Below are 23,058 nucleotides of genomic sequence, written 5' to 3' on the forward strand. Positions count from 1 at the left end.
AAGCTGGCACCCTGCTGCTCTGACCTTTGACCTCCTTTTCAGGGAGGCAAGTGGACAGAAACTTATCCTCAGGGACTGTCAGTACATTTTTACTTCAAGTCTGAGAATGATGCTGTATATGTGAGTGCATCTGAGTTTTGCCTACACTCCCAGTGCAGTCGCTGATGAACTCAGTGGTACATTATATTATTTTTAATCTCCAGAGGTTTGACTTGTATTTCTGCAATATTTCTTTAGGGTATTACCCATCATAACGGCACTCCTTTGCAGATGTATTAAAGGATCATCACAGAACTTGTTGTTTCATGTGTTGAGATCACTCACTGGCTTTTCTGAGACAACAAGCAACTGGAGTTGGCAGGCAGGTATCCCTTTTATAGGGCGTCCTCTGAGACAAGTCATAACTTGAACAATAGGACTTCGTTACGCATGTCAGCTGAGGAGGAATGCTCGAGATCCGTCGGTATGCAACCAGGCAATTACTCTCATATACGTCAGCTTGGTGTTCAGCTGCAAGCCTGTAATTTCCCAATTACTAACCCCCACTGGAACTGCTTTGATGGCATCAGGGTTTGTCTGGAAGGTGGCTCTACACATTTTTGTTCATCTCTGACCTCTTGGATCACAGCCTGTGGCCTGTACATGGAAAAATAAATCATTTAAAAACAGTGCAGAGGTCGGTTGGTGGTCTGTGGGTGTATAAAGAGGTTTGCATGGAATTTGCTATGGCACATTAGCACATTTGCCCTTTTGACCTTTTTCATTAAAGTTCAGGGGGGTTAATGGTGTCAGATGTTAAAATATACACACGCTTAAACACTGTTGAGAGGGTTATTAATAGATAATTAATCTCATGAATAACATATTCAATTTAGTGTTTCCTACATAGTGACTCCCCAGAGATCCTGAGGGGAAAATGAAGGTTACTTTAATTTCCTGTTATTTCACTTTATAGAACAATAGGAAAAAGTACGAGACTGAATGTTTCATCCATCTTTTATCGCCGCTCTACAGAGACAGCTCTACACTTAACTTTCATGGGTTAAATGATTGAATGAGTATTTAGATGTAGGGATCCTTATGTAAATTAGTTTCAGAAATCAGTCTAGTTCCTATTGATAGGGAATAATAGACCACATCTTCTGACTCTCACAGCAGGCTTATTTTTAAAGCCACTCATGTGAATGAAACTGATTGCATAGAATAATAACTCTGACCACAGCAAGCATCTTACATGAAATACAAAAAATCCCAGAATTCTTTCTGTTATAACTTGATGTTATGTTGTAAATTTGCATTTTCAGCTAAAATACCTGCCCTTTTGAGGAATCAGCTCTTTAGAAACTAACAGCTTTTTGGTTGAGCAGGCTTATCTGCAAACAACGAAACTTACGCCGGAAGACACTGCAGCACAACAGGTTCCTAAAAACTACTTCTGGTAAAACAGGGAGGAGAGGGAAGCTGACTCAATGCACAGTCAGTAAACACTACACTCCCTTATGGAAATGTGACGGATCAGTTGCAAAGAACAGTCATGCTTCCTAAATACTTTAAGAATGCAATAAATATAGAATAAGTGTAAGAAAAATGACTCATCCTCTCTAAATCTGCTTTTGGTCAAGTTATAATTATTATGTCTCAGCAGGTTTCATGTGAAATTACTGTTCTAGTTTGATTGATGACTGATAATCATCTTCAAACAACACTTAATTAACAAAATATGTGAGTGAAGTGTGAGACAAGTCATTAAACATTTCTTCTCACATTTTAAGGAAAGTAAATTTGTACAATTTCTCAAGTGTGTATGCACAGTTTAAGGCACTTGCTCTTCATTTGAATATTAATGCCACATTAAAGTTCACTACATTTCAGATTCAAACATTTGACTCCACTATATTTATCTGACAGCTGCAGTTGCTTGCTATTTACAGAACATATAATCATCTTACAAAATACGATGCCCTGTTATTGAGACCTCAACAGTTCCACCTTGACCGATTACAACATTAAAATGCTGCTTACCACTTTCTCACAAAACATACTTTATAAAGGGTTTATAACTAATCACTTAATTAATATCTCTTAAATTGCTTACATGGGCATTATTGATTAATCATTGGCAATTATTAGGCACAACTTATGGGTTGCCAGGTTGTAAAAACTCACCAGAATTAAGACAATCTGCTGAACAGTACTTTTTGAGGTACACAAAGCACTAGGGGCCCAACAAACCTAGACCCTAACAGGTGAATCTGGTCAGTTTTGCCGATTTGCTTTTACTGAGATAAAATTATAGATGTGGGTGTTTTGCTTTAAGTGGTGCATTTACGCATAGCTGCATTTAGTTTACTCACTCTTCCACTACAGATTTCAGCTTGCCTTGAAGGTTGTGTTGTAATACCGTCTACTTTGCTTTTAATTAGACCTACTTCCGGGGCCCAGCATATGGCCCCCGAAGCTCTCCACACCCCCGTGCAGCTTCTTCCGATCACCAGCAGACGACTCTCTCCCTCTGTCCCCGTTTGAGGGAAGGGCCCGCCTCTGACCAGGTTACGGGGCGGGGCCTGGGCCGTGCGGAGCCGGGAGGCAAGCGAAGCGTCTCTCTTCACAGCTGCGCTCCGCTCTTTGTCGGTTTCAGCTCTCCTGCGCCTGGAAGTCTGTCTGAAACATACAAAGAGGGGGACAGACAGACAGCATGAAATAAAGACAGGGCATGAGAGCGACGGGGGGCAGCAGAGGGACAAGAGCAGACTAACCGGACTATGGTCTAGTCCCGACGCGGATACTATTAGGCCTTTCTCCAGACTGGATACGGAGCTCCGCCGATGTGCGCACTGGATTTTACCCACCAAAGAGTGTCGAGACCGGGGGGAGAGGGGCGGACTTTAGTGCGCAGGTAGGGTTTTTGTCTCCCCGATGTCAGAGAAATTGCAGAGCGGGTGTTCGTCTTTTCCTAACTCGACTGTGGGAAAGCTGCGCTGTAACAAAACGACCCTGCCTGGCTGCTGCAGTGCTTCAGTGTTTGGCTTTTGAAAAAGCTTTTGAAAACTCCGCAACCATTTTAAAGCCGCGGCTTTGACCATGAAGCGCATCTTTGACGAGAGGAAAGCTGCTGCAGAGACGCGGCGGAATAAATAAAGCTGCGGGGCGCCCCGTTTATCTATTGTCGGTGCTCCGCCGCAGTGCCTTGAATGTGTGTGTGTGTGTGTGTGTGTGTGTGTGTGTGTGTGTGTGGACTGTAGCCTACGTGCAAACTTGCTCGGGCAGCAGTGTGTGAGCGGCACGTAGACTGCAGGGGCCGCGTATCGGACTCCCGTGATCAAAATATATAGTCCCGAGAGAGAGAGAGAGGTTTTGTTACAGCGGTGATTTTATCGCTCCTGCTCGGAGACGCAGCTGTAATTGCAGGCGTGACGTTAGTGAGAGACCAAAGACACCGGGGACAGAGCCAAACACGGTGTCCAGTTCCTCGTTTTCATATGATTAATCTGAGGCTGGTGACTCCAGTTCCCTACAGCGGGATTAGGTAATATTTTTTCCGCTTCAGTTACTGGCTGCGATAAGCTGCATGAACCCTCTCCTCCCGTCCAAAGAGGGGGGGGGGGGGGTCGGTATAAAAAGCTATTCCCGTGCCTTAATATTCCTTTAGGGGCTTATAATGTGTCTGTGGCAGCAGATCGTTATGGTGGCTGTTGCTGTGTTATTCCTGTTATAGCCCATCTGCAGGGTCATTATGGGATAAGACCAGTCTGTAGTTTTTTTTGTTTTGTTTTGTTTTTTTTCCTGTCGGGGAGGTTAAACAGGTTGGTTTCAGTGTTTAGAGGGCGACGCTTTTGTTTTCCAGAAAAGGGAGAGACCGGGTTTCGCAGTTACCTATTTTCATGGCATTATACCTTGTCCAAGCGACCTATTAATCATCGCTTGATGCACCAGGATGACTTCACCCTGGAAACCCATAGTTTAGGCTGTCGGATCATAGGTGTTACCCTTGATGACTACCTCTTTCCCTCTCTCTTTCCCTTTCTTCCAGGGCTGTGGGGCTTTAGGAGGGGGTCATGGATAAAACTTTGCACATTCTTCAGAAAGCCACAGACGGTGTGCCGACCGGGATCTCCCTGGATATGAGTTTAAATATGGACGAAGGGGAAGATTTCACGGAACAGCAGATCGTGGGGCTGCCGGACAAAATACCTCTGGTGAAACCTTATTTCAAAAAGAAGCAGAGGAAATTGGACGCCAAATGCCTCCACCGCGCCCTGGAGGATCCGATACTGACCTCTTTACTGAGCACGGATACGCTGGTCTCCGGGGATGGGGTGTTTGTTCCCCGGAACCAGCCGGGCCGGACTCCGGGCAACCTGTGCGCAGCGGCCGTGGTGAAACAGAACTGTATTGGCCAGGTGTGTCTCAAAGACCCCGCAGCTGCTGACGATACCACGACTGGGGCTGGAGTACCGGGGTTGATGAGCCGGGACGGTGATGTGGAAATAGCCGATACTACTGCGGAGCTGGAGGAGACAGAGCTGCGAGGGGAGCGACCCAAGATCAACGACCCTACCCCCGACAGCCGCTGCTTTCAGCTGAAACCTGCCCTCAGGGCGGCCGGGAACACGGTGACAATAACGCCACCTGCCAGGGATATACCTCCCATTGTTGCACCCCAGGCTCCTCACCAGGAGGCGGCCATCAAAACCAATGACCTCTTAACCTCTGGGGCTAAAAACCTTCCAGTCAAAGACTGCACTGGAGTCCAGGACCCCCTTCCCCTCCTCCTGCAGCCTGACAAAGGAGTGCTATTTCAGGATAAAAGTGAAGAGGCCTCCCTGGACCTGGTTTTTGAGCTGCTCACTCAGCTCCAGTATCACACACACCAGTCAGACTCTGTGGACATTTGTGTGGATTTCCTCCAAGGACAATGTGTTTATGGCAATGACTGTGCCCACCACCACACTGTCCTGCCCTACCACTGGCAGATCCACAGGACCAGTAGTCAGACGTGGCAGAGCATAGCAGACGACTCCCAGGAACAGCTGGAGAGACTGTACTGCAACCCTGACAATGAGCAAGTCAGGCTCAAGTTTCAGTAAGTGTCCCACTGTATTTATTGCAACCTGCAGGCTGTTTTATAGAACACTGTGTAGACGGTTGCCCCCTGGTTGTATGAAGGATCCCACTGTGAGGGGAAGCAGTGCCAGAGTTCTTCTGTATTTCTCTTTTGAATCTGTGCCTGTGGGTAAGGGGTCAATTCAGTTTCAATTTGATCAGTTGAAAATGGGGAATTGAAACTACAATGCATGCACTTGTGAAGGGGCATCAGCATCCATACATTTCTGTTTATTCTGGGCAAACAACTTAACACTTAAATTATATTTTTAATAATTTCCTGATAAACATATAGACCTTAAATAGCAATATAAAAAAACTATTTTTGTCACTGGATCCATAGAGTTGGAAAGTACAGTACATTGCAGCCACACCAGTACATTGTCGTATTGTAAGTACTGCTGAAAAGGCTGCTGTGCAGTAAATTGATAGGTACTTTTGACATGGCAACAATGGTGCAGTAAGCTGATAGGCTGCTCGTGAATGATAAGCCACTTCTGGTTCGGTGTGTTGGAAACTGTAGACCTCCGCCTGAGCTTCCTCTTTGGTTTCACCACCAGTAACAAAACTGAAAGCTTTGACTCTACAGCTGTTCTGTGCATGTGTGGCTAATGGACTGTGGCCAAGTGAATATGTCTCTGTGTTACCTTCACAACTCTTAGCACAGTAAATGTGGTTTGTTTATTCATGTGTGAAAGTGTATATTCGTCCTTTAATCCTCTGTGTGTGTGTGTGTGTGTGTATTTGGCCTTCACATGTCTTCTAGTTAATGTGTACCTACATGTATCACTTTATTTGAACTATCATATCAGCTATCGTGTCCTTGTGGAGGCATGGCACTCCATCTCCCAGCCCTGATATTGGTTATCTATTTCCTGTATTTCCCTGCTCCCAAACGCAGCCCTCTGATTGGCCGGAGCTCCCTCCAAGCCAGACTTCACAGCACTCATGGCAGAAAGCTGTGAACTTCCATGACCCCCAGTTGCCTTGTGTGGTCACTGACACAGACGCACTTGGCAGCTTCTTTCCTTCCCTCGGTCATAGACTTGTACAGCCCTGTGTACACTCCAACACACACGCACACACGGCTTGGCACGCAGACGCTCACACGAATCAGCAGCTCAGTGGCTCGCAGCGCTCTCACGCACGCCTTTTAGCAGACAGAGATAAACCTCTCTTTCACTCTCTCACACACCCACAAAGATATACACACATGCAAGCACTTGGCAAGCCCCAGTGGGGTGACATAAAGGAGCATGCACTGCTTCCTGTAAACTGTACTGCAGGCAGGCACATTCACACACAATGAGTACATCTACGTGGACTCTGTTAACCTTACTCTAAACACAGGTTACTTATTGTTTATTCCATTTATATCCTCTGCAGTAGCCCGCATATCTGAGCCCCTCGTGTCTTTTGTTTCAGAGTTTCTTGTGTTGGCTGCCAACTTAGGCCTCCAAACAGATTACTATTTCCTCAACTAATCAATTTTTTTTGGCCCTTAAAATGCTAGAAAACAAAGAAAAATCTCATTGTCCCCACAATCACAATTTCTAAAAGCCCAATATGACGTCTTCAGATTGCTCGTTTTGTCCAGCCATCGGACGAAGAAGATATTCACTTTGTCATCACGTAAGTTAAAAGAAAAGAAGCGAATCTTCACACCTCAGAAGCTTCAAATAGATAATATTTGGAATTTTGTGCTTCAAATATCAGAGTAGCTGATGATAAATTTTCCTTATCTAATCAAAGGATGGTCCTATTTGCATTTGCACTTGCAGAAAGCGGACACTATCAAGCAGTTAAACTGTCTTACTTGCCTCAAAAATCGGCAAACACACAGATAGTCAGTGTTTGGTGAAGGTGTGGACAGGTCTTAAGGGCAACTAAATTATCAAAATGTCACGCTGTAATGCACACGTTAACATAGTCAGTGTGTGACACATCATTATACCAATATATCCTCAAATGTGTGACCACATCCCCGCCCTCAGTCACATCATCAGACCCTTTGTGAGTTACTGAGGCCTTTGAGCAGCCATGTGTGTCTTTGTTTGCATCAGTTTGGACTGTACACGCACACACACACACACACACACACACACACAGGTTTGCGTGTGTCTACAAAGATTTGTATGTGTCTGTGTGTTTGGCTTGTTGACTTATGATTCGAACTGAAAGTCTATGCAAAGTGCATATTGCCCCACAAACAGGATACGCACCTGGTGGTGTCAACCCATATTCTTTAGAGTGTGTTACTCCCTCATACAGTCAGACAGGAGCAGCTGGCTCACTTGACTGAAACTTCAGTAGAAACTGGAAATGCCAATCAAGGTTTACCAGCATGTTTGACATATATTTGTTGTCATTATGATAATGACAACTTTTATTTTCCTTTTATATTGAGAAAAGCTCACTGTCGGAGAGTTTGTAATGTGCGCAAAACATTTTCAGAGTGCAGATATAAGCATTTGTTCAGGGATATGGCCATCAGAGATAATTCCTCTGGTTTTCTATCTTAAGTTTTATATTCTCTAATAATTCATTTTAAAGTCTCTTGACCCACTTGAATGTCAACTGTCAACACATTTTGAATTTCACCTGTCAGGTGTAACATTCTCATCATGGCTGTTCTTTATCATAAACCTCCTTCTGCTGTGCATTTCTTTTTTTTTTTTTTCAAGCACCAAAGGCATAAAACTCTCAAGAATATGTCTAAATGTATATGAAGTTTTTCTGACCCGGACTCAAAAAACAGGTTTGTCTGTTTTGAGAATGGTAGAGTGAAAATGTAACATAAAACATTCAGCATGACGCAAAACATTTTCATTCCTGAGACACATGACTTCTGGGACAAATAACTCACACAGGTGTGTAGGTTTGAGAGTTTTGTCTGCAGCGAGTAAACACAGGTTGTTCCTGGTTCGGTGAAGTGGTTTAATCCAGTGTTTATTTACAGCACAGGTCAGGACTGAAAATGGGCTGTTGACCATTTTCAGTCTGGTGGATGTTGAATATTTTTAAATAGTTTCGGTGACAGTGTTGACACTGGGCAAACTCACAAATGGCTTGAGGCTCTGAGAGCTGAGCAGCCTGTCGGGGAAAAGTCAGCGAAGTTGTGTAGCGTTCCCTCGGTTCTGGCTATTCATCGCTGAGTTTAGTCATTTTCTCAAAGCTTTGTGTTGCACAGGGTGTGTGTGAGAGCTCTTTTGATACTTTTTTTTTGAGATGCAATCCAGCCTGTCTTTTCATGCATGCTAACACACACACACACACACACATACACACACACACACACACTGGGTGAAGGCATCACTGTGGTTACCACAGCCAAATGATAATATTGTAAGTGATCTAAAGAGCAGCAGATGATTTAACAAGCTCTTCTGTCGGTATGGCAACACAGGCCTGTTTTGCCTTCTGTGGTGGAGTGTGTGTGTGTGTGTGTGCAGCAAAAAAGAAGTGGACAGAAAAGAAAATGTGGCATCAGTTTTGTGTGTCTGCGTCTGATTATGTGCTGTGCAGCCTATTGTAAACGTATATGTGCATGTATATGCGAGTGTGTGTGTTCTGTGCCGTGCTGTTCCCATGTGTGTATGATCCACAGCACAGGTTAATCCCATCCATATGATAAGCAGGAATGGAAGTCTGGCTAATCCACCGTAGTCATGAACTCAGCAGTAAGGAGGAATGTCACAGTCATCGCTTCTAAAAGTTTTACTGTGATAATCCTCGGCTGTGTGGTTGCTAGTTATCAGATTTATGCTGTAGTGTGTGTGCGTGTGTGTGTGTAGGAGAGAGAATATGAAAAAAACATCTGCACTTTTAGTTCTCCCTGGCTGATCTAAAGAGTTTTATGTTACATTTGTTATTTACAGGAACACACAAATTCTCAACCAAATCTCTCATAATTAGGCCAATTTCCTGCAAGAGGCCACTTTAAGACTCAAAAAACATCTCACTAATTTTTGCGCAACCGTGACAAAGCGCACATTTTTGGGGTGTGTGTGTGTGAGAGAGTGGGAGAGAGAGAGAGAGAGAGAAAAAGACTAAGACTCTTTTGTTGGCCAGGTGATAAAAGCCTTGCTTGTCATTAACTGACATAAAGTGTCACCAAGCACCAAGGGCAGGCCGACCTGACACCAAGGTGTGTGTGTTTTTTTTGTGCGTGTACGTGTGTGTGTTTATATCGTGGGGGATTCCATGTTACCTCATTGTGTCACGAACCAAAGAAAATCAAGGACGGTTGTGTCTATGAGAGCTTGTTTGCGTGTGGTGATTGTGTGTGTGAAAAGAGGCAGTGTCAGATAATCAGACTGAATGTGTCTACTGTGTGCGTGTGTGTGTGTTGCTGTAATGTTTCAGACAGCCCATGCTATGAATCAGTGGGGCGAGGTCTGGGTTGCTCTGCCTCTTATTACTCAGAGTCAGCCTTCATCGCTCCATCTTTTTTTTTTCTCTCCATCTCTTCCTTCTTTTTCTCTGTAATCTTTCCTCACTGGATCTTTCCTCCTCCACGTTTCCTTGTCTCGCCTCTTTTACTCCTTTTCTCTCTCTTTTTTTTTTTTTTGGACGTTTTTTTTTCTTCATCCCTCAAACGTCTCTTGAGGGTCCAAAGCGTTTTAAGAGATGTGGAAATGTGTGTGAGCCTCCGTACTCAAACAGTTTCTCTTTTCACTCTTTCTTTGTTTTTCTCTGTCAGAGTCTTTCTTTTCCAAGTGTCACTAAGTGTTATTTTTACTGTCCAAACTCTTTATCTTCTCATCTTCCCCCATTTTGCTCTCACATTTGGCACCCTTGGGAGCCTCTACATTTTCAGAGAGAGGGTTAAAGGACTGAGAGAGAGGACACTGTGAACTATGAGCCTAATGATGTGGTGTAGAGGAGGACAGAGAGATACACTTTTATAGAAACTATCTAGGACATGCAGGAGACAACAGTGTACATTTTTTTCCTGTTCTCTCTCTCTCTCTCTCTCTCTCTCTCTCTCTCTCTCTCTCTCTCTCTCTCTCTCTCTCTCTCTCTCTCTCTCTCTCTCTCTCTCTCTCTCTCTGTGTGTATGGTTGAATGGATGTTATTCACAACCTTTAGAGCTGAAAAACAAAATCAAATGAAGCACATTTAAGTAGATAACTGGAAAGTGAATAGCTCCAACATGAGGAAATAACACTAACCCATGACATCAAGGTGGTGTGCGTGCGTGTCTGTCTGTTTGTGTGTGTGTGTGTGCGTGTGTGTGTGTGAAGGCAGCCTTCGTCAGCAGATTCGGTTGTCTGACTGACTTATCTAGGCGTGACTGGATGAAGTTTGCGTGTGTGTACATGAATCTGTCGAAAGAATGCGCGTGTGTGCACGTATGAGGGTGAGTGAGTGCTCATGTTGTTTTTGTTTTTTTTTTTAAGTCTGTGACGTTCACAATAGCATGACTGATGCTGGTATGCGGGTCCTTGTGTGTGCAGCCGTGAGAAAGTTTGAAGGTGTGTATGTGCTGAAGGCAGTGTGGGGGATTAAAAGCCATTTTGACCGGGCAGTGAGTTTTCTTTACCTTTATTTATTCAGGGAAATGTTTTGCTGAAAACGCTTTTTTCCCTTCTATTTCTTTTCTCTCAGCAACACCCTGCTCCCACATTCAGCACCGATCCACACATTGACACCTGGGAGCTGCCCGGCACAAGAGCAGGAGCAGGTTTGGTGCATTTTCAGCACCATGGTCTTTGCTCAAGGGCCTTCTTCTTTCACCTTTGGCAAACCAACACCCATCCCAAGTCAGCAGTTGGGTTTTCCATTCAAATGTCAAATTCAAATATGCCTCTCCAGATCTGCTCTGCATTTTCAGTTGGCTTTAGTGTGTGTGTGTGTGTGTGTGTGTGTGTGTGTGTGTGTGTGTGTGCGTGCGTGCCTTTGTACAAACTTGGAACAGTCCATCATTTCAAGCGTGGTCTTGAAAGCGTGGACCTTGCCAGAGTGGGCGTGCCTTGTGTCTCTTTCCAACTTTTGATTGGCCTCCAGGTTGAAAGCACTGAATTCACAGTGCACTTAATTTAACCGGCGGAATTTTATTTTTAGAACGGCACAAACTCGTCTGGGCGCTAGGGAGAGAAAAAGAGTCTGTGAAAGGCTCGGAAAATCATTGACTGACCTCTCTGGAGACCTGTCTTTGTCTGACTGTGTGAAAGAGACAGAAAGATAGTGGTAATGAGTGAGATGGGGAGGTGGCCTGTAAATGTGCCAAAGTTCACTTAACTTCCTTATAAAATAACCCGGAGTGTGTGTATGTATGTGTGTGTGTGTGTGTGTGTGTGTGTGTGTGTGTACAGAAGCTCTTGTCATCATAACGTACCACTGCAGGCAGAAACTGTTCCCTACTGAGAGAGAGAGAGAGAGGGTGAGAGTGAGGGCCATGCAGGTGCAACTACTGCACTTTCTTGGCAAAGAGATGACAGAACAAAGCAAGACACAAATTAAGAAAACAAAGTGAGGAGTCGGCTCAGAGGTGAAATGAAAGAAGTGCTGTTCTCACAGTTAATTTGTTTGCGGTACATTTTCAATTCCTTTCCTTTCACGTCCTGCTGTGTGCCTGTCTTCTCCTGCACCACCTATTTCCATCAACCTTTTCTCTTCTGTTTCTCTGTTCTCCTCCCTGCCTTTCAAATTTAATTCTCTGTTTCCTTTTGGATGGAACCAAAACTCCCTCTCATCACTTGACCGCATGGAAACAGTCCAGAAAACATTAACTCATGCGGACATCTGCGTTATCTATCTGCACTGTGTTTCTGGTAATCCCATGTTCTGGTAATCAGTGACTCGCCCCTCAGTTACTGTTTTGTTTCCGCACGTGCTCAGTGGATGAAAACCTATTTCACTTCCTGTTACAGAGATGCAGTCACACTATGACTTAGCAGAATCACAAACTGTAAATACAGTCTCTATGGTTCATATTTGTATTAAAGTGCATGGATGTATTTTTTTAAATGACTCAGCACCTCTCATTATCACCATCCTGACCGAAACTAGAGTGTGTGTGTGTGTGTGTGTGTGTGTGTAACTCCAGTGACCAGTATTTGCACTTACAGTAGATGAAACTGAATACCTGTATAATGTGCCCCCATTATAATATGAGGTTTCACTTCTACAGGCTTTTGAACTAATAACTCATCAGGCTCACACACTCCCTCTCTCAACGTCTCTGTGTTTTAGATTAGAACTTCAAAAGACCGGAATTGCTTCAGTGCTTTATTTAGCACAAACCTGAGGCACAAACATTAGCAGAACACATCCCTTGCTCTACACACACACACACACACACACACACACACACACTCTTCCAGGCAGTCACACACTCACCAATGTCCAACCTTTGACAATACATCCAATTAGTTTCCAGGCAAAAATCAATGAGCCCATTAACACTGTCGGGATCTGTGCATGTTTTTTGTGTGTTTTATCAGTGTGAGTGTCTTGCAAAGATGGCATGCCTTTCTGTGTGTATGTGTCTGTGAGTTTCTGCCTCTCAGTCTGTCTTCTGTACATGGCATAGCGTGTCAGTGTATGATGCCCACATTTCCGTAAGTGGTATGTCTGACCCAGAAAGGATTTGCCAGAGGCCCTATGGAGGACTCTAATGTAGAGAGACTGATGCGCACACACACACACACACACTCACAATGGAGTTTTAACCCATGCTAGTTAAAACAAAGAGGAGGTTGGATGTCTGCGCATGATGATGCACATATGTGTTTCTGCTATTTAGCAGGTGCTAGTATTGTTATTTTTACTGGATATTTTGTGTGAAAGTGTAAATATTGATCGATTGAACCTTCAAACAGAAAGCTCAGGATGATCCTCCATGTTTAACCAGTTACTGGCTGACAGTGTTTCTATTCTGTATGTCTTATTTTCTTTCATTCATGTTTTACATGTGGCATGTAAGTCATGCAGCTGACACTGTTGTCCTGTGTGACTCATACTGAGTGAGCAATTACAGGTCTGGTCGTCTTGCCCCTGGGCATCCGGGTTAAATTAAGGTTCCATCAGCAGCAACATGACCAGACATGAGGCTGCTGATGGAAATATAAACTGTGACCATTTCACAACAAGGTCACGGTGCCACAGCCTGCATGTTGTGTTAATGTGTATGTGAATTATGTTTTTTCACTCTGACTGCAGCAGTTTCTTTTTATTACAACGCCTTCAACTTTGTGTTTCAGGGGTCGAGTGTTTTCTCTCGACTTCGGGGCGATGAGAGTGTGCGACCTGGAGTTTGACCGGGTCCGAAGACTGACCACTCCCGCCAGCCCTCTACCCACACCCCCAACGAGCCCAAATCCCACCCCCAGCTGTCACACAGTGTGGAAGTACTACTGCAGAGACAACTTTGGCTGGAGGGAATACTCTGAGGTGAGCCACTCACTGCATTCACATGTGTGTGTTTGTTTGCGTGCACGCTCTATGAACATGAGGTCAGACACATTAACTCGATCAATTGTCTAGCCGCTGTGATGGGATCGATTTAGTCACACAAAGACACACACACATACACACAGCCGTCCTCAGCCATTTGCAATTTAATTCACCACATCTTTAAAGATTGACAGTTTTCTCTTTTGTGTGTGTGTGTGTGTGTGTGTGTGTGTGTGTGTGTGTCTCATGATGACACCTATTATCACCTTTGCTTTCTGTTATCTGTACATTGCACCACAGTTGACTGACATCTCCCTCCCCAAACTCTCCCCTCCTCTGTTGAATGAAAATTCAGAGCAGCCAAGTGTATAAACCAATAAACAATTTAGTCTAAACTCCTCTTCTCCTCTTTGTCCTCATCTTCATTTTCCTACTTTTCCTTTTTTATATCTCCCCCACAGCCGGTGGTGAAGCTCATAGAGGAGGCGAGTTCGAGGGGTCTTAAGGAGGTGCGATTCATTACGCTCCAGAACCAGTATATCCTCAACATCAGGGAGGGCTTCCAGCAGAACGCCATCTTCGGGTTCAGACGTCAGATCAAGAAGCGGCCCATGTTCATGTCCTCTGTGATGCTTACACCCCACCTACAGTAAGTAACACTTGACGTAGCTATTTCCTGTGCTGTTACAATGACAAGGTGAGCGCCCATAGAGACCAAGGCTGGATGTTACTAGTTTGAGGTTGACAAAGCTATTTGGATGCTAGAAAATAGCCTTTTGTTTCCAAGTAGTACATTAACTTCTGTGAAGGACAACAAAGCACTCTGATAAGCACTTTGGTTTAGAATTGCTCCTAGTTAATTGTATGGCAGAGTGGCAGGAACAGTCAGTCCTCCGTTGAGAGGTAGAGGTCATTCACTTGATTGATAGTCTCTCTTTGTCTCTTACTCCCCACTCCTATTTCCCGTTGTTCTCTCCGGCAGAGCCTCACAAATCATTTACCACTCAACCCTGTTAGAGAACATTTAGTATTTTGGATATCAACTCACGTTGACTATTCAAACAAAGTCCTCGATTTTTACATAAAGTACCTGGCAATGCATGCACAGTAACAGACACACACACACACACACACACACACAAAGTTGGCTCTTCCCATGGCTCTCTGTGTTCTGTGAGTGTCCCGAGTTCCTGTTTGGAGACAGGCAGGCACACAGAGGTCGGTACACAAAGCTAATGTCGTAGTCAGGGCTGAATACTCAAAATCCTCCGAACGCCACATTTGCCTTTAATCCATTTCAAGACCGTGGCGCCCTGGCAGTCTGTGCTGAACTCGAAACCCATATTAACACTTAGACATTACAGCTCAGATGTTTGGCAAATCAACCTGAGTCACCGGAACACAGGAGCTGCTCTGTGCAGAGCGAAGCGCGCCTGAACCAGACAGATGGAAAATGAGATAATGAGGCAGACGAGGACCGATGAGGCAGAGGACAGGAGATACACAAAGAGAGGAGAGCCAACCAGAGGAAGAGAGAGTGAAAGGGGAAACACAAGAAGTTCAAGAATAATCACAGAAGTAACTTAAACCAGATTTAATTCTTACTTTCCTCAAACCCTGTGAGAAAATCTGAACTACATGAGATCAGAACAGAAATGAGCCAATTCCAGAAATTCCCAGCTGCCATTTCCTTTATGGCAGCGAAGCGATATGCCTCGCCGCACTCGCCTCAGCGTTATTCCTGAAACAAGTGATACCAGATTGGAAACAAGCGGCGTCATCTTAACCCATTTGCAGCTTCTTTTTTTTTTTTCTCACTTCCTTTGCAGAGCAGGCTGCTCTAGCGTTCGTCCTGCCAGTGTCCCACACAAAGCAAGCGCTAGTGCGAGCTGTTCCTGCAGGACCCCGACTGTCAAGAGGAGACAAAATGGAGAGAGGAAAATTAGCTGGAGGAAGCAGCAGACAGAGAAAGAATGAGGGAGAAAGAGACATCGAGATAGAGAGCACAGTGAGAGGAAGTGAGAGAGAGGGAGAGAGAGAGAGAGAGAGGTCCAAATGGTTTCCAGACTGGGCGCTCAGCAGAGTAGAGCTGGGGAGCGAAGGAGTGTGAAAAGCGACTGTGGGGAGCTGGAATTTGGATTGAGGGATTTGTTCCTGGGACTTTTTTATCTGTTTGTTGTTTGTGTTTGTGTGTGTGTGTGTGTGGGGGGGACAAACTCTGATCACACAGTTACATTATGAAGGCACAAAGCTGATCCCAAACCATTAAAATCTCAGCGTTAACTCCTCTTTGGTTGAATATTATGTTTTTCCAGGGGAATGTATGCAAGTCAATGCAATGTCCTCCCAAGTGACCAACACAATTTTGTGTGCATGTGTGCATCAGGAACAATCTGTGCTAGGCTTAGAGGTCGAGGTCATTAGCTTGATTGGCACTCTCCCTTGCTCCCTCCCCACCTCTCTCACTCCTTCTGTCATCTCTCTCTCCCAATGATGTTATTTTCGGCCATCTCCCTCCCTCTCTCCCGCCTTATTATCTGCCCTAATCTTTCACCTTTTCACCCCCCCCCCAAACTCCATCAGTCTCTTGTTATCTGTCTCTTTTCATTTCACACTTGTTTTCTGCAGCAGGCTGCCTGTGATCTTTTCAAAGCACACAGGGAATAGAGACATTGATTGCAGGCGGCGATTGGGACCGGACAGATGAGATGAGAGGAAGAAAAGAAATGAGAAAAGCTGTAGCACTGACTCAGAGTCACCTGATCGCAGTCTCTTGACAACACACACACACGCACAGTGCCTTATGGCTGATAGGGCTAACAGCATTTACAGTCACAGAGCGATAACTTGACAGCCAAACCACTGTTATTGACTCAAATGCCAGACACAATAGTTCTTTTGTCACTTCCATGACAGCGCCGCAATTGGCATTTTACTCTCCCCCCTCTGTCTTGTTCTCGTTCCTGTCTCTCCCTCACTCTGCCTCCCTGTTGTCTTGTTTGGTCTCTGGCTTTCATTTTCACGCAGCTCCACTGTTTTTGTTTGGTCGGTGACGGCTGACGGCTGCTGTGGAGGTGCTCCGCAGCTCAGTGATGTCATTTTCGACAGTTGGTGGGATATGATTTTGGAAGTTGAGACGTGCCGGTTCGTGGCAGCAGACATCAGTTTTGTTTTACCGTTAGGATGCAGCCTTGATTGGAAACACGCGGGGATGAAGGCAGAGGAAGGTGGAGAGATAGGTAGCCTGCTGTGATGTGCAGCTTGTTGTTGATGCTCTCAGTGCTATAAATGAACAGACCTGGGAAGCTGCTTTCACTGGCCCTCAGCAGGGATGGACAGGGGCAAATAAAAAAAAAAGGCACCATCTGGGATGATTAGATCTGCAGCACATGGTTAAGGCAGGAACTTATATTTCAACATAAAGCCTGTTATTATGAGAGCAAATTCTTTTATTAGTCAAGTCTTTTACCCTGTTAAAGATGGCCGTTATGTTGAAAATATTAGTTGTCACACCTGGTAAAAAGTATATTACCTGCACGCTCCAGAACCCATTATTCCAGATCTTGCCTCAGGTGTCCAGTCTCGTGAAGCACCAGTTCAAGCTCAGAGATTCCTTCATCCTCACTGTACCACAGCAAAGGAAAAAAACATTTTGCCTGTGAAGGGCTCTATGAAAGAGTGACTTTTTATGAATAAATTGATGGGTTTTTTAGACTGTATGTTCCTACAGTTTTCTCCTTTTGGGATTTGTGTTTGTAATCAGTTGCTGGTATACTGAGAAATTACTACTGATAGAAATCAACACCCCATTTTGCCCAGAATAGTCCTTTATAATATGCTGAATTCTTTTCATCATTAAGCAACAGATGGCCTACTGTGCTGGACTCAAGCTACTTATGTTATATAATCATTGGAATTAATTGGAGTGAACACTATAACAAGTGAACACTATTTTCTGGAGCACTAAATTACATAGGTGCTTTCTTCACGAACCTGTTTACTGTGAATTTACCATTACAGCTCACACCCTTTGTAAGAAATTATAGGAAACTACAGAAGAGTCTTACAGAGAACACAGAAACAGCTGGAGCTGCATTTACATTTAAATATTTACATTATTTCTTAATCTGTTGATTATTTTTTATATTAATTGTTGATTTCCCAGAGCCCAAATTAGCATCTTCAGATGTCTTGTTTGACCATCAGTCCAAAATACCTCAGTATTCAGTTTACAATTATGTAAAATGTAGAACAGCAGTAAATCCTCACATTTGAGTAGCTGAAACCCGCAAATATTTAGATTTTTTTTCCTTGATAAATGGCTTAAACATTGAATTATTAAAATAGTTGATGATTCATTTCCCCTCTGATCAAACACCTGATGCTTTGTTCTTTCTTTTCTTTCTAGGACGTTGAGTGGCCTCTCTTCATCTCCCCTCCCCTGTCCCTCATCCTCCATTTCCTCCTCAAGCTCCTCATCCATGGATCTCTCCACGTCGCTTCCCCTCTCTCCGACCACCACCAACCCACCCAGCCTTTTTCCGGAAACGTGGTTGCCCATGACGATGAGCCAGGACTTCCTGCAGGTGCCGGTCTCACGTGAAGACCGCAGCTACCGCACAGTGTACAGCCTTTTCCACAAGACAGTGTCGGAGACCAAGTTCAGGATCATCAAGATCCTGCGCGTGCAGAACCCCTTCCTCTGGGAGAAGTACAAGAGGTGAGCCAAGAAGTGGAAGCATTTTACTTAAGACCTTTTTTTTTTTTTTTTTTTTTTTTTAAAGCACTTCCTCATTGCTGAAGATATCATCTGTTAATCTAATCTTAAATCATGAATCAGTTCAAATAATAATAACCAGCAGTCATGATGTTCAAAAAATGGTGGAAACATTTGTGCCAGTGTCAGAAAGTTTGTTGTCATCAGGTTTTCTTTTGCATGATTTTTTCCTTTTAATGCTGTGAGGAGAAGCTGCGGCGCATTTGTGGTCGTTTTTATTAATCGTTGCTCTGCTGAACCGCTGAATTGATCAGCAGCTTCTATGTCATGAGAATGGTATGGTTTAAGTGGAGGATTGAGTCGGTTTGTTAGTAATGTGTGTCCACCAGTCAATATAGCATTTAGGTTATAAGTACAGTAAGTAAATTTCTGCTGTGCAACAGTATTTTTTTCCTAGTTTCACATATTTTGCTGTTGTGGCACAAAATGGATTGAAACCTTTTTCTCCAGATTTTTGCTGTTGAACTCAGAGTATTTCAGACCCAGCTGCATATGTTCTTGCAGACAGAAACAAGACTAAAAACATTTCTTAAGAACAAACACAAGGGTGAAAAATACACAGTGAGAGAGGAGGAATAAAAACGAAAATAGGGCAAGTGGGACCAGCTGTGGTCTTGCTCGCACTTCGTGAGAATGGATCCACGGTGGTGTGTGAACACGGCGGATGGAGGGATGTTTGCCGATGATGATGTTCCTGTCGCAAACAACAGTGGGCTAACCACTGTGGTTGAGCTGGGCAGGTCCTATCAGCTGTGACAGTTAAACTCTCCCACACTGACTGGTACCACACAGTTTCACAATGACTGACAGTGTGTGTGTGTTTGTGTGCGTGCATGTACAGACTCTGAAAGTGATACCCTCTTTGAATGTCAGTTGATTTCCTCTTCCCACACTTGGTTTATGATGAGGGGACCATGACTGTTTGTTTGTGTGCCTGTGTGTGTGTGTGTGTGTGTGTGTGTGTGTGTGTGTGTGTGTGTGTGTGTGTGTGTGTGTGTGTGTGCATTTCATGTGAATTTGGGTGTTGTCAAAGGAAGGAAGTTGATCAGTTTCATCAAAAAATCGGGTAGTAGGAAATTAAAGTCTCTCTCTCTCTCTCTCTCTCTCTCTCTCTCTCTCTCTCTCTCTCTCTCTCTCTCTCTCTCTCTCTCTCTCTCTCTCTCTCTCTCTCTCTCTCTCTCTCTCTCTCTCTCTCTCTCTCTCTCTCTCTCTCTCTCTCTCTCTCTCTCTCTCTCTCTCTCTCTGTGTGTGTGTGTGTGTGTGGCTTGGATGCGTGCAGTGTCGTTCTGTGTCAGGTCAAAAGCTGTGCGGTCATGGGAGGTCATTCCTGGGTCACAGCCTTTCAAAAACACTTTTGCTCACATCAACCAAGTTGACTGTGTGTGTGTGTGTGTGTGTGTGTGTGTGTGTGTCTGTTTCTCAAGATGTTCTCACCCAGTTTCTAGAGCAAACAAGCTTGTGACCACAACTTTTGAATAGAAAGCAGGGCTGGGAGATGATCTGTCTTTGTGCGTCAGCCTGTTTCCTAGTTTATTACTTTTTACCAATACAACCCCTGAACACTAAAACTCTGTTAACTTCATCTGCCTCACCTTCTGTCTCCCTCTGCTCCCACAGGAAGAAGGAGTACATGTCTCGGCGTATGTCAGAGATGGACCGGCTGCTGAGCGAGCGCCACCTCTTCCACGGCACCTCAGCCGACGTGGTGGAGGGCATCTGCAAGCACAACTTTGACCCGCGAGTCTGCGGCAAACACGCCACCATGTTCGGCCAGGGCTCCTACTTTGCCCGCAAGGCTGTCTACTCCCACAACTTCTCCAAACGCTCGCCCAAAGGAGTCCACTGCATGTTCCTGGCCAAAGTCCTCACTGGCAGGTGTGTGTGGGCGCTGTCAAGATGATAGGGGAAACATTTTTGTGTCTTTGATTATGGATGGGATTTCTCATGTCTCTTTCCACTTGCAACTTTATTACACGGCAAAAATGATTTATTTGGGCGTGGACATATGGATAAAATGTTATTGGCAGTTTTTGTCATCAATCACAATATTGGTACATATCAACCTAATACATCCAGAGATCTTAAATGGTAGTTACCTCAGTAACTCATTCGCAAAAGCACCATTTTCTTATGGTTCATGGTTGGTTTGAGTTAGTTGGAAGAAACATAGTTTGGTAAATTCTAAATTAAAGCCTCATGTATCCAGTTCTTATTGGAGTTATATGTTTTAGTGTTTCGAAATGTGCTGTTTGGTGTGTTTGACAAGGATTGTCCCTCCAGCACACACAATAGGCTACCTCTGCTTAAACATCTCTTTTGAGCATTAATTTGGATCATTGAAATCCTGAGCTTCGTTTCCATAAACCATCACTAAGTCATGCTATGGAGCTTGCCCATCCCATCCCTTGAGCTGCAATTCAAATCTAGAGCCACACATGTAAAACAGCAGATTTGGCTGAACCCATCATACATCATCAGCTTGTTATGCTGCAGCAGACAGTTTGCGGTGTGCCCAGAGGATGGTGTGGTGGTCTGGAAACACACTTCACACAACCCCCGTCCACTCCAAACCTGGGTTCAATCTGTTCCACAGTGCAGGCGGAGACATTGCTTCCAGACCTGAGCGGGGATACAGACCAATAAAGAAGTTGTCTGTGCAGCATGATTAACTCTCCTGTCTGAAACTGTATCTGGTGCACAGACTCTTAACGTCTCTACCCACTGTCTTTGTCTGTAGCTGAAAATGTTCTTATTTTAATATGTTTTATTTATGACCCCAGAGACAGTGGTACACAGATTGATGGATTATGGTTCTTTAGGGCTTGACATGAATATTTAAGAGAGGAAAAACAAACTGGTTAAAATGCGCTGACTCATTTCATATACTTACAGTACGTGCATTTCATGCACTTACAACATATGCTTATATTATTTAAGATCCTTTAAAACCCAGAGAGGAGCAGTAGTCTTGTAATCATTAAATTTAGAAGAATCCTCTTTTAGATGGAGTCTTATTCTTCTGTAACTCCAGACTTGCTGAACTGAATAGAAATCTGTCAGCAGCAAATGCAAAAGTCTATTGCTTCCCAGTTTGTACACCCAGTATGACCATACAACAATAACTAATCTCACCTCTTTGTTGTGTCCGTATAGGTTTACTGTAGGAAATCCCTCCATGCGACGACCGCCACCCATCAACCCTCGTGACCCCTCCAGTGACCTTTACGACTCCTGTGTGGACAACTGGGTGGACCCCCAGATCTATGTCATCTTCAACGATGACCAGAGTTACCCTTACTTTATCATTCACTACGAGGAGGTACCCAGCACTGTGGCTGTCTAAGCCCTGGATCTGTCTGTATTTGCAAATACGAATTCATAGTTTGCTTTCGTCTGCTAAGGTGTTACATCGGTGGAGTTTGGTAGTTAAGATGAAAAAGAACAATTTAGACCAATAGAAAGCTGAAATGTAGAGCATTGTTGCTTTAACCATCTCTATTGGAATCACTTTGTTATGCTGAACTTCACCCATCTGCTGCAGGGCAAAACAAAATCTATGAAATATTTGCAAATACTCAGTGGTCCTGGTCTATAGTCAACTGGATCCAACCAGACTGGACTGCAGTAAGGAACAACAGACTGGCTAGAACCGGATTCAACTAAACAAAACTGGACTAACAAAGAATGGCACCTGTTTCATTCAGTGCTCAGAAGTGGATGACAACAGACAACAGCTGCAACAGACTTGACTGGACTCATATACCACACTTTGTTATCTAGTACGAACAGGAGCTCAGCGGTGATCATGGGACACTAGAGGATTTCATCTACCTTATTATTCTGGAGCGGATGCAAGAAAAACCGAGTCCCGTTATCATTTTAGTCGTATGGCTGTATATGAACTCAGCTCCACATCAGGACAGGCGCTATGGTAGACAGTTAGCATCTTGCCAGAACTGTGACCGCCCAACTGGCCATTTAATTATTTTGAGGAAGCAGCAACCAACCAATCAGAGGCTTCCATAAAGAAACCATGGCAACACTGACCCCCTGTCATGCTCTTGCAAAAAAATCATACTAAGTGTTTACCCAGCCTCCAGCCCATATGTTTTTTCAAGTCTATGTGCTGAGTGTTTGAATCTTTTAATTTAGCTGACATGAATCTTGTGGCCTCTTCAACCAGACAATGGACATGAGTTTCAGTGGGACTTTTCCAAATGGACATCCACATACCCTAAACCTCCAGGCAGAGGTTTCACATGAAGCCAGTGCTGTTCCTGGTTGGCGTTTTTGCCTTTGCGCCCACCACTTTGATTCCTTGCGGGTGACTGAAAAGTGTATGGTTTCCCGCCGAGACTCGATGACGATGCTTCTGCTGTAGTAGCGGCAGCAGCACTGTAGCGTTCTGACAGCGAACCCGCTGAAACTCATCTCTCTTGGACCGCTCTCTCGCTCAGAGACAGTAGACATGTTTTACTGAGACAACCTGTACAGATGTTCTTTGTTTATATTTGAACTGTGTGCCTTTTGTTCATAAAAATGTTTATTTATGTTAGTTTAATGTAACATTGATTAAATAAAGAATATAAAAGAGAAAATGACTAATTGGTGAAGTAATGCTTTATTTAAATCATGTAAATTCAGATTTATTAGTCACATGATGTTTTTTTTTTTTCCTCACCTCACTTCTTGATATTCCTGTAAACATTAGGCAAAACAACAGAGGCTCTCAAAGTGGGAGGAGCTTTAACTAGGTCAAAAAATGAGCATAATATAGA

General features: G+C 44.1%; 1 protein-coding gene across 3 annotated transcripts; it reads left to right on the top strand.

The window, feature by feature from the left end:
• The first annotated feature begins 2,580 nt into the window (after positions 1-2,580).
• tiparp (TCDD-inducible poly(ADP-ribose) polymerase) lies at positions 2,581-22,881 on the top strand. 3 transcript variants are annotated; one of them, XM_071497378.1, is made up of 7 exons: positions 2,581-3,526; positions 4,031-5,083; positions 13,311-13,500; positions 13,965-14,152; positions 17,912-18,223; positions 19,898-20,155; positions 21,434-22,881. In XM_071497378.1, the coding sequence occupies exons 2-7, from the start codon at positions 4,056-4,058 to the stop codon at positions 21,621-21,623; spliced, it is 2,166 nt and encodes a 721-aa protein (XP_071353479.1). In that variant the 5' UTR covers positions 2,581-3,526; positions 4,031-4,055; the 3' UTR covers positions 21,624-22,881. The 3 variants fall into 3 exon arrangements, with proteins under 3 accessions (XP_071353479.1, XP_071353478.1, XP_071353477.1); XM_071497377.1 differs by having other exon boundaries at positions 2,581-2,896; XM_071497376.1 differs by lacking the exon at positions 2,581-3,526 and having other exon boundaries at positions 3,585-5,083.
• Positions 22,882-23,058: the final 177 nt, after the last annotated feature.

This window comes from Trachinotus anak, unplaced genomic scaffold, assembly GCF_046630095.1.
Source record: "Trachinotus anak isolate AG129_WGS33_773 ecotype Australia unplaced genomic scaffold, CSIRO_AGI_Tana_v1 ptg000014l, whole genome shotgun sequence".
NCBI lineage: Eukaryota > Metazoa > Chordata > Actinopteri > Carangiformes > Carangidae > Trachinotus > Trachinotus anak.